This window comes from Salvelinus sp. IW2-2015, linkage group LG37, assembly GCF_002910315.2.
Source record: "Salvelinus sp. IW2-2015 linkage group LG37, ASM291031v2, whole genome shotgun sequence".
In the NCBI taxonomy this organism is placed as follows: domain Eukaryota; kingdom Metazoa; phylum Chordata; class Actinopteri; order Salmoniformes; family Salmonidae; genus Salvelinus; species Salvelinus sp. IW2-2015.
In genome coordinates, this window is record NC_036876.1 from 7,068,967 (window position 1) to 7,086,694 (window position 17,728).

The following is a 17,728-nucleotide window of genomic DNA, read 5'->3' on the forward strand; positions in this document are numbered from 1 at the left end:
GGTGTGACGGTAATAACATCCAGGGCTACACCAACCAGCAGGCCGTGGAGGTGTTGAGACACACAAGCCAGACAGTTCACCTGAAGCTGATCAGGCGAGGCTTCCGTCCAGAGGATATCCCCACCGCTGTGGTGCCCAGTGTGATCGTAGTCTCACCAACCCCAGGTGGCAGAGACACGACACTGGAGAGGACGAGATGTTGTGGACTCCACCACTCAGGTACCTGTAGATAAAGGGTTTGGGCCATGTTCATTAGGCAGGAAATGGAAGAAAACTGACTTAAACAGGGAAGGACTACCTGGATTTGTCCAATTAAAACACACTCTATTGCGTTTTCCGCTGCAAAGCATTTTAAAATGTTGTCAATGGCGTGCCCTAATGAACATGACAACTGCATTTTTGATTGACAGTCACATATACCTCCAATCACAGTAGTCTATATTCAAGCAAAACACAGTGCATATATGCACTACCGTTCAAAAGTTTGGAGTCACTTAGAAATGTCCTTTTTTTAAATATATAAACATCAAATTGATCAGAAATACAGTATAGACATTGTTAATGTTGTAAATGACTATTGTGCTGGAAACAGAGATTTTCTATGGAACATCTACATAGGCATACGGAGCCATTTATCAGCAACCATCACTCTGTGTTCCAATGCCACGTTGTGTTAGCTAATCCAAGTTTATCATTTTAAAAGGCTAATTGATTTGGAAAACCCTTTTGCATTATGTTAGCACAGCTGAAAACTGTTGTGCTTATTAAAGAAGCAATACAACTGGCCTTCTTTAGACTAGTTGAGTATCTGGAGAATCCGCATTTGTGGTTCGATTACAGGCTCAAAATGGCCAGAAACAAAGTACTTTCTTCTGAAACTCGTCAGTCTATTCTTGTTCTGAGAAATGAAGGCTATTTCATGCGAGAAATTGCCAAGAAACTGAAGATCTCGTACAATGCTGTGCACTACTCCCTTCACAGAACATGCAAACTGGCTTTAACCAGAATAGAAAGAGGAGTGGGAGGCCCCGGTGCACAACTGAGCAAGAGGACAAGTACATTAGTGTCTAGTTTGAGAAACAGACACCTCACAAGTTCTCAACTGGCAGCTTCATTGAATAGTACCCGCAAAACACCAGTCTCAACGTCAACTGTGAAGAGGCGACTCCGGAATGCTGGCCTTCTAGGCAGAGTTGCAAAGTAAAAGCCATATCTCACTGGCCAATAAAAATAAAAAAATAAGATGGGCAAAAGAACAGACTCTGGACAGAGGAACTGATTTTAGATCAGTACTGCTATTCTGAGAAGCTTGATACATACAGCCCCTGATCACATCCCTGGTGACGCTGCAGGGCTGTGCCTACTTGAGGACAGTACACATAACCACAACATTGCACTAACTTTAATGTCCTCCATCTACGTAAGGATGGTGAAGCTTCTCTACTTGTATCTTCTCACCACAACCACAGCTCCAGATTTAGAAGGCTGCGCGCTCCGCCCTGCTTTAGGAAACCCTGAACTCCTTTAACCTGTAATTGGGCCAGCCTCACACGAACCCCAGTAAACTTACGCGTAGGAAAATGCATGACAAAATCAAGTCACATTTTATTGCTCGCAGACACATATTTAGCAGATGTTATTGCGGGTGTAGTGAAATAACACAACAATACACATACATCTAGAAGTACAAATACACATGTGCATGCACACACACTTGTGCACACTCACACACACTACCCATAATAACACAATCCGTGACGACATAGCCAGCATGTTCGGAGCTGGAACCAGGCCTAACTGAAGCAGACCTCTGATGCGTGTGTGTCTTTACCATACAAGACACGATGCACAACCCATGCCATCATAACCACCATGTTTGGGCTGGGAGCAAGGTGACTTAACCAAGAGCACTACAAGTGTGTATGTGTGTATTGATGTGTATATATTGTGTACCCCGGTGCAGATGAGAAACAGTACCAGGCATTGAGTGGGGAATCTGATGTCACCAACGTGAAGGATCAGTTAACTGAGAACACCAGAGACGGTAAGTGAATCCACTCCCCTGTTATCTGGGGTCCTTTACTAAGTATAGCTAATGGATTGGAATCTGTTTTAAAGTATGCTATTGTTGTGAGGACTGGTTTGAGGCTACTGTGAATTTCAAAATGATTGAACCAATGCATCTGTAGATGCTCAACAAACTATTAATGCATGTCTATAGATGTTTTCCCTGTTGTAATTCAGCAAAAATGTTGTTGACGTTGTTTCGATCGTCTGTTGATAGTTTGTTGAGCATCTACAGATGGACTATCCAAATGAAGTGTTACCACACATTTCAAATATAATGTGCATGTAGAACATAAGGATCTGTATGTTTTCTCCATAATATATATACAGATTTTCTTCACATTAAAGGGTAAATGAAAGATCCTTTGAAGTGGTTCTTAAAGTAACGCGTAAACTCTTTCAAGTAGTGCGTTTGGAGATGTCTAACTGTAGCCTACCGCTTGCTGTGACTCATTGAGTCTGAATCAATCAGATGGGACATAGTAGTTGGTTGAATGTACTTTAAACGTCATCCTATTTAAGTCTACACTGAGTGTAGAAAACGTTAGGAACACCTTCCTAATATTGAGTTGCACTCCGTTTTGCCCTCAGAATAGCATCAATTCATCGGGGCATGGACAACAAGGTGTCAAACTTTCCACAGGGAAAGCTTTTGACACCTTGACTCCAATGCTTCCCACAGTTGTGTCAAGTTGGCTGAATGTCCTTTGGTTGTTGGACCATTCTTGATACACACGGGAAACTGTTGAGTGTGAAAAACCCAGCAGCATTGCAGTTCTTGACACAAATCGATGCGCCTGGCACCTACCCTGTTCAAAGGCACTTAAATCGTTTGTCTTGCCCATTCACCCTCTGAATGGAACACATACACTACTGTTCAAAAGTTTGGGGTCACTTAGAAATGAAAGAAAAGCACTTTTTTTCTCCATTAAAATAACATCAAATTGATCAGAAATACAGTGTAGACATTGTTAATGTTGTAAATGACTATTGTAGCTGGAAACAGCTGCTTTATTTTTAATGGAATATCTACATAGACGTACAGAGGCCCATTATCATAAACCATCACTCCTGTGTTCCAATGGCACGTTGTTAGCTAAACCAAGTTTATCATTTTAAAAGGCTAATTGATCATTAGAAAACCCTTTTGAAATTATGTTAGCACAGCTGAAAACTGTCGTCTGATTGTAGAAGCAATACAACTGGCCTTCTTTAGACTAGTTGAGTATTTGGAGCATCAGCATTTGTGGGTTCGATTACAGGCTCAAAATGGCCAGAAACAAAGACCTTTCTTCTGAAACTCGTCAGTCTATTCTTGTTCTGAGAAATGAAGGCTATTCCATGCGAGAAATTTCCAAGAAACTGAAGATCTCGTACAACGCTGTGTACTACTCACTTCACAGAACAGCGCAAACTGTCTCTAACCAGAATAGAAAGAGGAGTGGGAGGCCCCGGTGCACAACTGAGCAAGTGGACAAGTACATTAGTGTCTAGTTTGAGAAACGGACGCCTCGCAAGTTCTCAACTGGTAGCTTCATTAAATAGTACCTGCAAAACACCAGTCTCAACGTCAACATTGAAGAGGCGACTCCGGGATGCTGGTTTTCTAGGCAGAGTTCCTCTGTCCAGTGTCTGTGTTCTTTTGCCCATCTTATTTTTATTTTTTTATTGGCCAGTGAGATATGGCTTTTACTTTGCAACTCTGCCCAGAAGGCCAGCATCCTGGAGTCGCCTCTTCACAGTTGACATTGAGACTGGTGTTTTGCAGGTACTATTTAATGAAGCTGCCAGTTGAGGACTTTGGAGTKATCTGTTTCTCAAACTAGACACTCTAATGTACTTGTCCTCTTGCTCAGTTGTGCACCGGGGCCTCCCACTTTTAAAAACAAGGACATTTCTAAGTGACCCCAAACTTTTGAACGGTAGGGTACATKTGAATTGTATCAAAGGTTAAATGAGTATTTTTAAGCCGTCTCCTCCCCTTCATCTACACTGATTGAAGTGGATTTAACAGGTGACATCAATAAGGGATCAAAGGTTTCACCTGGATTCACCTGGTCAGTCTATGTACTGGAAAGAGCAAGTGTTCCTAATGTTTTGTACACTCAGTGTATGGTATGTTGATGTTTTTAAGATGCAAAGCTAACAGAGGATGAGGAGTTGGAGCTGAAGAAGAAGTGGCAGGAGACTCTCGGCCCCAGCAACGAAGTAGTGGTGAGTTAACAGAAGTAACATCCACCCAAACACAGCCTATCTTTACTAAATGATACATGGTTGTACTTTTTCCTGTTTTACTCATTATATTGCAATTGTATAGATGGAAAAGCACTGGTTGCAGAATAAAAACATTATTGTATGTGTTGTAAATAAAAACATTCTACTATATTGCCACACTAGGTAAATTGAATGCTGACCATTATAGGACAATTTCATAAGATGTGCGAAAGCATAATTTTTTGAAAAAGCTTCATAGTGTTTTTGTGCCAACTGAGTTGTGCCCACCTGTTGTGCCCATGCCCATGACAGGTTGCCCAGGTGGAGAAGTTCAGTGAGAGCAGTGGTCTGGGAATCAGTCTGGATGCCAACAGCGGGCACCACTACATCCGCTCCGTTCTGCCGGAGGGGCCAGTGGGACGCTGTGGGAAACTCTTCAGTGGGGACGAACTGCTCGAAGTAAGGGACACCGCCAATAGCGAGAACATGGTGAACAACCGTTAGCCTGGAACTTACTTAGTGCACAAATTCTTCTACCACTGATATCAAGGTGCCTAAATTCCTTGGATATATGTAGAGTTTACCTTGAATAGGATCTCTGCAAGCGTGGGAACATTGCCTTTAAAAACAGCAATGCCCTATAACCTTTAATCGGATTGAATCCTGGCATGAGTGACTCAACATAAGTGTTGACCATTGGATGTGTGTGCCCACCCCTCTCAGGTSAATGGAATATCCCTGATTGGTGAMACCCACAAGGAAGTGGTGAGCATTCTGAAGGAGCTGCCTGTCTGTGTCTACATGGCRTGCTGTAGGCCCGCCCCTCTCCTGAAGAGTGACAGGGATTCTGGCCAACCAGGGTTGGATGAATTTGCTACTGAACCTAAAATGAAGGTACTTCCCCACTCTGCTTTGATGTTATTGATCATAAGTTGWWAGTGAAAAAACTCACCMGCTATGGATTTACATTACTTGCCATCGCATGGTTGGAGAGTTATTTATCCAGTAGAACCCAGAGAGTGTTCTTCAATGGAAGCTTTTCTAACATCAGATATGTACAGTGCGATGTTCCTCAGGGCAGTTGCCTTGGGCCTTTCACTGTTTTATATTTTTACAAATAATTTGCCACTGGTCTTACATGAAGCTGGAATGAATATGTATGCTGATGATTCCACACTCTACATGTCAGCACCCAAAGGCAGTGAGCTCACAGAAATTCTAAATAAGAAGTTATGGTCAGTATCAGAATGGGTCATTAACAGCAAACTGGTCTTAATTACATCTAAAACTAAAAGCATTGTATATGGTTRAAAACATTCTCTAAGACCTAAACCTCAACTGGAGTTGAACATAAAGGGTGTGAGTTGAGGAAGCTACACTCCTAGGTATAACATTGCATGGTCAATTAWCATGGTCAAGTCATTTTGACAAAGTTGCTGTGAAGATCGGGAGGGGTATGTCTGTTAAAAAGATGTTCTGCATTTTTMAAACAAATCAACTGTACWAGTTATTCAGGRTCTGGTCTTGTCCCATCTTGATTARTGTCCAGTAATATAGTAAAGTGCAGCAAAGAAAGACCWAGCAAAGCTGTATCTGGCTCCAAGCAGAGCAGCACGCGTTCCCCTTAACTGCACATACASAACTAACAATAACAACATACATGGCAGTCTTTCGTGGTTGAGTGTTGATGAGAGATTAACGATAGACAWTTCCAGATTGTKTGCATAATCAAATAACCTACAGCTCAGACACCCATACAGTTGAAGTCAGAAATMTACGTACACTTAGGTTGGAGTCATTTGAAATTTGTTTTTCAACCTCTCCACAAAACTATAGTTTTGGKAAGTTGGTTAGGACATCTACTTTGTGCATGACACAAGTACATTTTCCAACAATTGTTTACAGACAGATTATTTCACTTATAATTCACTGTATKACAATTCCAGTGGGTCAGAAGTTTGCATACACTAAGTTGACTGTGCCTTTAAACAGCTTGGGAAATTCCAGAAAATTATGTCATGGCTTCTGATAGGCTAATTGACATCATTTGAGTCAATTGGAGGTGTACCTGTGGATGTATTTCAAGGCCTACCTTCAAACTCAGTGCCTCTTTGCTTGACATCATGGGGAAATCAACCAAGACCTTAGGGAAAAAAATGTAGTCCCCCACAAGTCTGGTTCATCCTTGGGAGCAATTTCCAAACACCTGAAGTTACCACGTTCATCTGTACAAACAATAGTACGTGAGTATAAACACCATGGACCACACAGCCGTCATACCGCTCAGGAAGGAGATGCGTTCGTCTCCTAGAGATGAACATCCTTTGGTGCAAAAGTGCAAATCAATCCCAGAACACAGCAAAGGACCCTGTGAAGATGCTGGAGGAAACAGGTACAAAAGTATCTATATCCACAGTAAAACGAGTCCTATATCGACATAACCTGAAAGCCGCTCAGCAAAGAAGGATCCACTGCTCCAAAACCGCCATAAAAAAGCCAGACTACAGTTTGCAACAGCACATGGGGACAAATATTGTACTTTTTGAGAAATGTCCTCTGGTCTGATGAAACAAAAATAGAACTGTTTGGCCATAATGACCATCGTTATGTTTGGAGGAAAAAGGGGGGAGCTTGCAAGCTGAAAACACCATCCCAACCGTGAAGCACATTCTGTGGGTGGCAGCATCATGTTGTGGGGGTGCTTTGCTGCAGGAGAGATTGGTGCACTTCACAAAATAGATGGCATCATGAGGAAGGAAGATTATGTGGATATATTGAAGCAACATCTCAAGACATCATCAGGAAGTTAAAGCTTGGTTGCAAATTGGTCTTCCAAATGGACAAGTCCCCAAGCATACTTACACAGTTGTGGCAAAATGGCTTAAGGACAACAAAGTCAAGGATTGGAGTGGCCATCACAAAGCCCTGACCTCAATCCCATAGAAAATGTGTGGGCAGAACTGAGAAAGCGTGTGCAAGCAAGGGGCTACAAACCACTCAGCTACACCAGCTCTGTCAGGAGGAATGGCCAAAATTCACCCAATTTATTGTGGGAAGCTTGTGGAAGGCTACCCGAAATGTTTGACCCAAGTAAACAATTTAAAGGAATGCTACAAATACTAATTGAGTGGTGTAAACTCTGACCCACTGGGAATGTGATGAAATAAATAAAGCTGAAATATATCTTTCTCTCTACTATTATTCTGTCATTTCACATTCTTAAAATAAAGTGCTGATCCTAACTGACTTTAGACAGGGATTTTTACTAGATTAAATGTCAGGAATTGGGAAAAACTGAGTTTAAATGTATTTGGCTGGGCCTCCCGGGTGGCGCAGTGGTCTAAGGCACTGCATCGCAGTGCTAGCTGCCACCAGAGAGTCTGGTTTCCAGCCCAGCTCTGTCGCAGCCGGCCGCGACCGGGAGGCCCATGGGGCGGCGCACAATTGGCCTAGCGTCCTCCGGGTTAGGGAGGGTTTGGCCGGCAGGGATATCCTTGTCTCATCGCGCACTAGCGCCTCCTGTGGCGGGCCTGGCGCAGTGCACGCTGACCAGGTCGCTAGGTGTACGGGTGTTTCCTCCGACACCATTGGTGCGGCTGGCTTCCGGGTTTGGATGCGCGCTGTGTTAAGAAGCAGTGCGGCTTGGTTGGGTTGTGTTTCGGAGGACGCATGGCTCTCGACCTTCGCCTCTCCCGAGTCCATGCGGGAGTTGTAGCGATGAGAAAAGACAGTAACTACTAACAATTAGATACCACGAAATTGGGGAGAAAATGGGGGTAAAAGAAATGTATTTGGCTAAGGTGTATGTACATTTCCGACTTCAACTGTACATACCCCACAAGACAAAGCGAATCCAAAACAAATTAATGGCAACGCGTTTCATTATACAGTGTCCAAGTTCCTTGCTGTTCAAGACAGTRGTGAACAGGGCACGACAATGCCTATTCCTCCTCAGGAGGAGAGAGGAGACTGATATAGGAGAGGAGAGACTGAAAAGATTTGGCATGGGTCGTCAGATCCTTCAAAAGTTCTACAGCTGCACCATTGAGAGCATCCTGACTGGTTGCATCACCGCCTGGTATGGCAACTGCTCGGCCTTGGACCGCAAGGCACTACAGAGGGTAGTGCGTGCCATCCAGGACCTCTATATCAGGCGGTGTCAGAGGAAGGCCCTAAAAATGTCTACCCCAGCCACCCTAGTCATAGACCATTCTCTCTGCTACCGCACAGCAAGCATTACCGGAGTGCCAAYTCTAGGTCCAAAAGGCTTCTTAACAGCTTCTATCCACAAGCCATATGACTCCTGAAAAGCGAATCAAATGGCTACCTGGACTATTTGCATTCACCCTCAGTTTATTTTAGTAAATACTTTCTTAGCACTTATTTTTCTTAACTGCATTGTTGGTTAAGGGCTTGTAAGTAAGCATTTCACTGTAAGGTCTACACCTGTTGTATTTGACACATGTGACAAATACAATTTGATTTGACACTTTAAACCCCCTATGCAGCTTTGAGACCATTCTTTCAAAGTCATTGAGATCTCTTCTTCTAGCCATGGTWGCCAAAATAATGGGCAACTGGGCATTTGTATATATGACCCTAAGCCTGATGGYATGTTTTAATTGCTRAATTAAKTCAGGAACCACACTTGTGTGGAAGCACCTGCTTTAAATATACTTTCTATCCCTCATTTACTCAAGTGTTTCCTTTATTTTGTTACCTGTAGATGCTGTTGACATTACCATTATTACATAGTGTATTTTTTAAACTGTCAGTGTTCCAGTAACTGTCATAGCATAGTCAATGCTTACTAGCCTAAACATAATGCAATATAACATGCATGTTTGGGGTCAATTCAGATTTCAATTCAGTCATATACTTTGTTCATTTCAGCAAGTGAATTGTTCAGGAAGTGATTTGAAAATTGAAGGTAAAGCCAGAAAGTCCTTCACAAAATGGTGGGTGTTAGACATACAGTAGCATACAGTAAACACTGTTTTCCCCCACCCCTTGATATTCAATGGCTGATTGGGAATCAACATCAGTAAGTCCTCCTACTTCACTCATCCACCCTCATCCATTAGTTTAACACAGTCTGTTCAATGCTCTGCCGGGCCTCCAGATTGGCAATGATGACGGATTAAGATTTAGGATTAGGAAGGACGCTGACTCTTTATTAACACCAATCCATCTAAAGTAATACCTCCGGTACTGTGACAATACATGAGATACAGGCAATAGTAGCCAGGGAGCTACACAAAGGAAACCTGCATTTGGATTTTGGAATTCTCCTCAGCTCATCAGATGCCTCAGTTCAGGAAAAAAAAAGCATACAGCACTTCTGCTTAGCATCCAAAGATTCCCTTTAATGTGCTGCCAAAGATCTTATGAAACGGTACTAGTGGAATACCAGCAGCCTATGGGCTCGGAGTGAGTCAGGAATGCGTGTGCTGGGATGATATCGAGGGTTTATCTCTGCAGATACAGGGAGACCTCGGCAGTTTCCTGGTTTTCGAAGGTTCTGAGGGGGTGGCGACGAGGGAAAATGTAACGGATGAGACACTCGGAGCACCTTTGGCCATGTGGGAGACGGAGATACAGGACATTGAGCTGGAGAAGGGTGAGAGCGGACTGGGATTCAGCATCTTGGACTACCAGGTGGGATTTCTGATTTGGAATTATGGGAGTGATTATCATAGGAATGATACGCTTTTGTTGTGGGTCGTTCCTGTCTTCTTACTTTGGGAGGAAGTGGTCACGTGAGCTTTAGGGCCGTTGCCCTCCTGGAAATGAAGTTCAACAAATAGCATAAGTGACTCAATACACTGCAATGCGCTGTTTTTTCCCATGTAGATTGAAACTAAGTTGCTTACTCTTATTTTTGTTAAAAGTAATAACTTGTGATTTACAGAACATTCAGAATAAACAAATCCTCCAAATAAAAGTGAATGGTACATCTCCGTCCTTGTTGGTGTATTGGATTATCTGTTGAGTGCATCCATTGACATCACTGACACAGATCTTGTCGTAGGACCCAATGGATCCTGCCAAGACGGTGATTGTGATTCGCTCTCTGGTGTCTGAAGGAGTGGCAGAACAYGATGGCAGGCTATTGCCAGGTGACCGGCTCATGTTCGTCAACAGCACCAACCTGGACAACGCCAGTCTGGAGGACGCTGTCCAGGCATTGAAGGGGGCTAACATCGGCAAGGTCCACATTGGGGTGGCCAAACCACTACCTGTAAGGACACCCTATTGTGAGGTCTGTCCTATGGAGAGACTAGTGAGGTGTGTGTGTGCGTGTTTTATATGTACAGTGAGCTCCAGAAGTATTGGGACAGTGACCGTTGTTGTTTTGGCTCTGTACTCCAGCACTTTGGATTTGAAATGATAGAATGACTATGAGGTTAAAGTGCAMACTGTCAGCTTTAATTTGAGTGTATTTTCATCCATATCATGTGAACCGTTTAAAATTACATAACTTTTTGTACATAGTCCCTTCATTTTAGGGGACCAAAAGTCATCATTGCGTGCTAGGAATATGGGACCAAATACTAAACTTTTGACTACTTTAATACACACAAGTGAATTAGTCCCAATACTTTTGGTCCCCTAAAATGGGGGGAACATGTACACTAAATGCAGTAATTTCTAAACCGTTCACCCGATATGGATGAAAATACCAGTCTGCACTTTAACCTCATAGACATTGTATCATTTCATATCCAAAGTGCTGGAGTGCAGAGCCACAACAACAAAACATGTCACTGTCCCAATACTTTTGGAGCTCACTGTATGTGAGCGTTTGTGTGTGTGCGCGCTCAGCATTTGTGTGCGTTTTCTCTCCAGTGTGTGGCCACCCAATAATGAGGGCTCATCTTACAGATGTGTTGAATTTTTCATGCTGAGACAGTAGAGTTAGGCTACATGCTAATGCTGACATACTCACCTCCAAGCTCCCTGACAACAGCATAAGGCAGCACAAATATCTCTGCCTTTTGTATCATATTGCTTTATTATTGCATTTTGAGGCACCTTGGAGTCCGTGTACATAAATGCATTGAGGCAGCTGTCAAAATAAGGGTTTTCCTACAAACATATTCACCACCTGAGGGATTGCTTGTCTAGTCTTTCTGTGAAAATTGGTTGCATTCTTTCAGCTTCAGAGTTATATTTCTCTATTGGGCTTGCCATTAGATTATGATGAGAACATACAGTAAGTTCTGGCTCTGATGTCAAGGTTGTTGCATGTCCGGTGGATTACAGTGTTTTTGTGAAGCCTRTGTGGAGTTATCGAGCTTTCCTGCAGCTCCTGGAATGTGTTTTTTTTTTAGGGAGGGGGGAGTGGCATTTTTGTTATATTGCTTCACAAAATTGAGTTTGACTGGTATAAGCCTCTAATAGCTTCTCCAATCTTTCCCTCTTTTCTCTATATCTCTTGCTCGCCGGGCATTGCGCTAGATACAATCAAGATCAAACGGTCCATTTAAAGCAATCTGTGGCAAACTCCAAGAAATTATCTCTTTTGAAGTCCTTTGGAAATCAAATAACCAAGTACAACTTGTCACCAAACTATTACAAAAGTAGAGACCAAACCATGGAGACCAAATCAAACCAATAAAACTCACACTCCTTTCGCTACTAACAACCTCAACTAAAAAATGTAACAACTCCAATCATATTTGGCTTGTGAATTTGTAGACAATGATTGGAATTTCCTCAGTATTTCTTTCTGAGAATTTCCGGATATTTTCCATTTACAGCCCTGTCTCCACAGCCATACAATGAAGAGGGCAGTCCGTCGTCATTCTCGGGAATCTGTTCTTTTATATTCAACACTCTGCTGGTTAAAGAGAGAGAGGAGGAGCCAGCAGAGGGCCATCGTTTCTGGGCAGAGCCTGCATTGGTTAGTTTCCGTTGGGGACAAGTCAAACTAATCAATGAAATTGATGGACAAGGGAAAAACCAACCAATCAAAATTAGACACAAAGTAACCATTGTGACTTCTAAAATGCATCCTTTAAAATACTCTATCAAGGGAATTGAATTTAATTCATAACTCTAATCAAATTTGAGCAARAAAAAACAATATATCCTTTTGAAATGGCTCTGATGGCACCCACACAGCTATCCATGATTGGATAGCTCATCCATGGCATAGAGAGACATATTCCCCATCCAATTCACTACATTGACATTCTTTAATGCAGATTGACTCCAATGAGGTAGACCTGACCGACGAGAGGGTGTTGGCGCATCGCTTCTCTGGCGAGGAGGATGACACCTTCCAGGCATCCATGCTTGCCCTCCATGGCAGCACCTGCAGCGCTGACCTGTCCTACCAGATGATCTTGCAGTCCTCCACACCCAAGGTAGGCCAACAAACTTGCACTGTGGCTAGCTAAGTCAATTTTAAAGCCATTACAGTCAGCAATTTTAGAAAGCTTATTTCAAAGCAAAAGCAGTATCAGTATGGTCATGTCATTTATTTCAATGTCATTGGAGCAATTGCAAGCTGCTGCCTTTTTCACTAAGAAAACCCCTCACGTAATCAAAATAAGTTGCTTATTCTACCATACAAGGTTGACATTAGAAGTACTGTGCTATCTATAATTGTTTACCTTCTTCAAACTGGCAGCTATATTGAAGTGACACAATGTTTATTTTGTTGTTAACCCCTTTGCATGTACTGTATGTTGCCTGTTTTTGTTGTAGAGCTTTGTCTTGGAGTACTGGCCCCAGACTACTTATGGATGAATGGTTGAGTGTTTTTTAGATTAGTATCTACCTATATACTGCACTGCACCGTAACAAGATATGACTACCCTATTAGAATTAAATGGTCTGTTGCGTGCTTCAGTCCTGCTCTCAGCATTTCTGCTTGTTGCAGTTCTTCCAAATAGTTTGCTCTCCCAGGGATTTATTTTCCCAAGTTTTATATTGCCATCTCAGATGCTTAAGGAATCGCTGAAGAGATTCATTGCAGCACAGTCCGGGCCTCATGAAATATATCTAGGATGATAATAAAGAGATATTTGGTGCATCGCACACTCTAAAACAGGATCATCTGTAATTATCGCTATTCCCCATCTGTCACTGATGGCTTTTCAATGGCTCATTACGAGGAGTGCAGAACGGCGACCGAGGTAGACGAAAACCCCCCAGTTGGGTGATTGTGAAACTAACGAGGTGTAACCTCCATTTTGCCTCGTCTGGTTTGTTTTACCTACATAGCGGAGTGCTCGTCTGGACTTGTTGACCGAACATCCCTTCGTGACGTTGTCCTGCCTCACAGACGACACTGAACCCTTTTCCCCGGAGGAGAATCCTATCGCTTTCCCCCTGCCCAGGAGTATTGGAAGTCACACCCTAATGATTGACAACACACTAGCTAGCTCCGATCAGTACCTGGCGCATCAATTAACCCATTTGGTGCCGTCGGATCTGTCGAACTCGTACAGTCCGTACACTGACCCCGAGCCCGGTTTGAATGATTTGGGGGAGCCAATGCAGTCTCTGCGTTTTCCGGTGGAGTCCGCCATGGCCGTTGCGGACATAGGGGAGATGGAAGGCTTAATGAAGGTAAACCAGCCTTCATCTAAAGAGCTGTGCCATCTGTCGGTTTGCCATCAAATGTCATTAAGTGTGCCTCATAATCAAACAATCATGTYTAAATTGGTCATCAGGAACTTGAAATGCAAGAAGTTACGTTTAACAAATGTTGAAATGCAGTACGACTCATCACAGGCCAATGTGAAATTWATTGGATTTACGAGAATAATGGCTAATATCTTTTGGCTAACCAGTTTTAAACATTCTACTTTTTACTAGAATCTAATTTCTACGTATTACATGCTGAAGGTAATGGCATAACAGAAAATAATTTAAGATAAACCCCTTCCTTACCTTGTATGTTTGATTCCCTGGCCCTTACTAATCGTTCCCACGTAACCTCACTGGTAGTTTAGATTAACTATATTTTATTCTGTCACAATTGTTTAATTTTATTTACATTTTGTACCAAAACTTCCTCCATAGAAAATATTTTATAATTTAAACTCAATCTCATTCTGTCACAATTATTTGTTTTMGGATTTTGTACCATAGAAAATATAGAGAAATGTGATTAATGAAAACTTTTTATTGAATCGTCATTCTCAAGGGGGATGAGCCATCTGTAAAGCAGTCCAAAGAGGAAGGGGACAAGATTATAACCACTGGAAGTAATTTTGAAAGGACAATCACTGTTGTCAAGGGCAACTCCAGTCTCGGTTTGTATTAATACTTTGGCAATATGCTGTATATTCCTATATTTCTTTTTCTAAATGTCAGCCCTGATGAGAAATTGCTGTGAAGAGAACAGCGTTCACTTTTTAATAATAAATCATTCATCTTTATAACTTAAAATTATGTAAATAATGCAATATCTGTTGCATTATGGTCTTTCTGTCTGTTAAGGTTGTTGGATATTAACTATGATATTATCTATGTGGATCTCCAGCGCATCAACATTATTAACACATGATTAAAGATTGAACACATTACACATAAATGTGGGTGAATGTATTACGTATAGGTTTCAGGTCTTTGAGAATGTTGTGTTTGTATCTACCTTACAGGAATGACGGTGAGCGCCGTCAAGGATGGCTTGGGGATGCACATTCGCAGCATCATCCACGGAGGCTCCATCAGCCGAGACGGCCGTCTGGGGGTGGGGGACCTCATCCTGGCCATCAACGGCGAGCCCACGGCCAACCTGACCAATACACAGGCCCGCGCCATGCTCCGGAGACACTCCCTCATCGGGCCAGACATGGGGTAAGGACCCGGGCTATGCAATATGTTCAATGTTTTGAAACCTTGTCCTTGGAAACCTGTTTTATATGGTTTCACTATAGGCCTAAATTAAAGTATCCCAAATACTGCATATACAGTTGAAGTCAGAAATGTACATACACTTAGGTTGGAGTCATTAAAATTAGTTTTTCAACCTCTCCACAAATTTCTTGTTCACAAACTACAGTTTTGGCAAGTCGGTTAGGACTTCTACTTTGTGCATGACACAAGTAATTTTTCCAACAATTGTTTACWGACAGATTATTTCACTTATAATTCACTGTATCACTATTCCAGTGGGTCAGAAGTTTACATACACTAAGTTGACTGTGCCTTTAAACAGCTTGGGAAATTCCAGAAAATGATGTCATGGCTTTAGAAGTTTCTGATAGGCTAATTGACATAATTTCAGTCAATTGGAGGTGTACCTGTGGATGTATTTCAAGGCATACCTTCAAACGAAGTGCCTCTTTGCTTGACATCATGGGGAAAAAATCTAAAGAAATTAGCCAAGACCTCAGAAAAAATTATTGTAGACCTCCACAAGTCTGGTTCATCCTTGGGAGCAATTTCCAAATGCCTGAAGGTACCACGTTCATTTGTACAAACAATAGTACGCAAGTATTAACAACATGGGACCACACAGCCGTCATACCGCTCAGGAAGGAGATGCGTTCTGTCTCCTAGAGATGAACGTACTTTGGTGTGAAAAGTGCAAATCAATCCCAGAACAACTGCAAAGGACCCTGTGAAGATGCTGGAGGAAACAGGTACAAAAGTATCTATATCCACAGTAAAACGAGTCCTATAGCGACATTACCTGAAAGGCCGCTCAGCAAGCAAGAAGCCACTGCTCCAAACCCGCCATAAAAAAGCCAGTCTACAGTTTGCAACTGTACATAGGGACAAAGATTGTACTTTTTGGAGAAATGTCCTCTGGTCTGATGAAACAAAAATAGAACTGTTTGGCCATAATGACCATCGTTATGTTTGYAGGAAAAAGGGGGATGCTTGCAAGCTGAAGAACACCATCCCAACCGTGAAGCACGGGGGTGGCAGCATCATGTTGTGGGGGTGCTTTGCTGCAGGAGAGATTGGTGCACTTCACAAAATAGATGGCATCATGATCTCAAGACATCAGTCAGGAAGTTAAAGCTTGGTCGCAAATAGGTCTTCTAAATGGACAATGTCCCCAAGCGTACTTCCAAAGTTGTTGCAAAATGGCTTAAGGACAACAAAGTCAAGGTATTGGAGTGGCCATCACAAAGCCCTGACCTCAATCCCATAGAAAATTTGTGGGCAGATCTGAAAAGCGTGTGTGAGCAAGGAGGCCTACAAACCTGACTCAGTTACACCAGCTCTGTCAGGAGGAATGGGACAAATTTAACCCAACTTATTGTGGGAAGCTTGTGGAAGGCTACCCGAAATGTTTGACCGAAGTTAAACAATTTAAAGGAAATGCTACCAAATACTAATTGAGTGTATGTAAACTTCTGACCTACTGGGAATGTGATGAAAGAAATAAAAGCTGAAATATATCTTTCTCTGTCACGTTCGTCGTATAGAGGAGACCAAGGCGCAGTGTGATTATAATACATCTTCCTTTTAATGAAGAAAGAAACACAAAGAACACTAAACAAACTAACAAAATGAACATGACGTTATATTATAACAAGTGCTGACATCCAACTACATATAGACAATAACCCACAAACCAAAATGGAAAATGGCAACCTAAATAGGATCCCCAATCAGAGACAACGATAAACAGCTGCTTCTGATTGGGAACCAATTCAGGTCACCATAGACCTACAATTACCTAGACTTACAAAAAAAACATGATRTAGACCTAGACATGACAAAAACAAGCATACCCACCCTGACCTGACCAAAATAATACAGAAAACATAGAATACTAAGGTCAGGGCGTGACATTCTCTCTACTATTATTCTGTCATTTCACATTCTTAAAATAAAGTYGTGATCCTAACTGATCAAAGACAGGGAATTTTTACTTAGATTAAATGTCAGGAATTGTGAAAAACTGAGTTTAAATGTATTTGGCTAAGGTGTATGTAAACTTCCGACTTCAACTGTACATACAGGGCAGATTTCACCTCAAATATATTATCCATAGATTCACTACACATATACACACACTTTTAGAGAGGACTTTTACATAGACACACTATTATACAATCAGATAAATGGTGCCTGACATCACACTAAATGCCTCTTGATCAAATGTGGAATATTTATTTTTTTGTTATGTAAATGATTTGGTGGCTTTTTCTAAAGCCTATGTCTACAATTATGAGCAAGTCAAGCATTGAGTTAAGCTTCGTAGTGTTTTGCATTTGAGTAAATTGTGCCAAATGATCCCATTAATGTAATTTGTTTTGAACCTCTCGTAGAAATATTATCTTCTCCTAGTACATCTCCCACACAACAGCTAACTGTTTTAACCGAAGCAAATACACATTTCATTGAACTGAATTGAGATGACTAAAATGCATACCTCAGAAACAACACCTGACAATGAATGTGTAGTAAACATTATAATGCAGTAGAGTGTGTTGAGGAGCTCAGTTTAATTTTAACAATGCACTTA

The 17,728-nt window shown here is 41.9% G+C and overlaps 1 protein-coding gene across 5 annotated transcripts in view; it reads left to right on the forward strand.

The window, feature by feature from the left end:
* The window catches only part of LOC111960178 (multiple PDZ domain protein), a 69,759-nt gene that overhangs the window by 23,055 nt on the left and 28,976 nt on the right, over positions 1-17,728 (forward strand). For 4 of the 5 annotated variants that reach the window (XM_070437916.1, XM_070437918.1, XM_070437919.1 and 1 more), the window contains exons 13-22: positions 1,964-2,044; positions 4,202-4,281; positions 4,594-4,740; positions 5,005-5,175; positions 9,763-9,939; positions 10,313-10,522; positions 12,492-12,653; positions 13,516-13,863; positions 14,444-14,552; positions 14,901-15,099. In XM_070437916.1, the coding sequence (XP_070294017.1) occupies positions 1,964-2,044; positions 4,202-4,281; positions 4,594-4,740; positions 5,005-5,175; positions 9,763-9,939; positions 10,313-10,522; positions 12,492-12,653; positions 13,516-13,863; positions 14,444-14,552; positions 14,901-15,099 (1,684 nt within the window). The remainder of the gene's footprint in view (positions 1-1,963; positions 2,045-4,201; positions 4,282-4,593; positions 4,741-5,004; positions 5,176-9,762; positions 9,940-10,312; positions 10,523-12,491; positions 12,654-13,515; positions 13,864-14,443; positions 14,553-14,900; positions 15,100-17,728) is intronic. The other variant, XM_070437920.1, reaches the window with a different exon arrangement.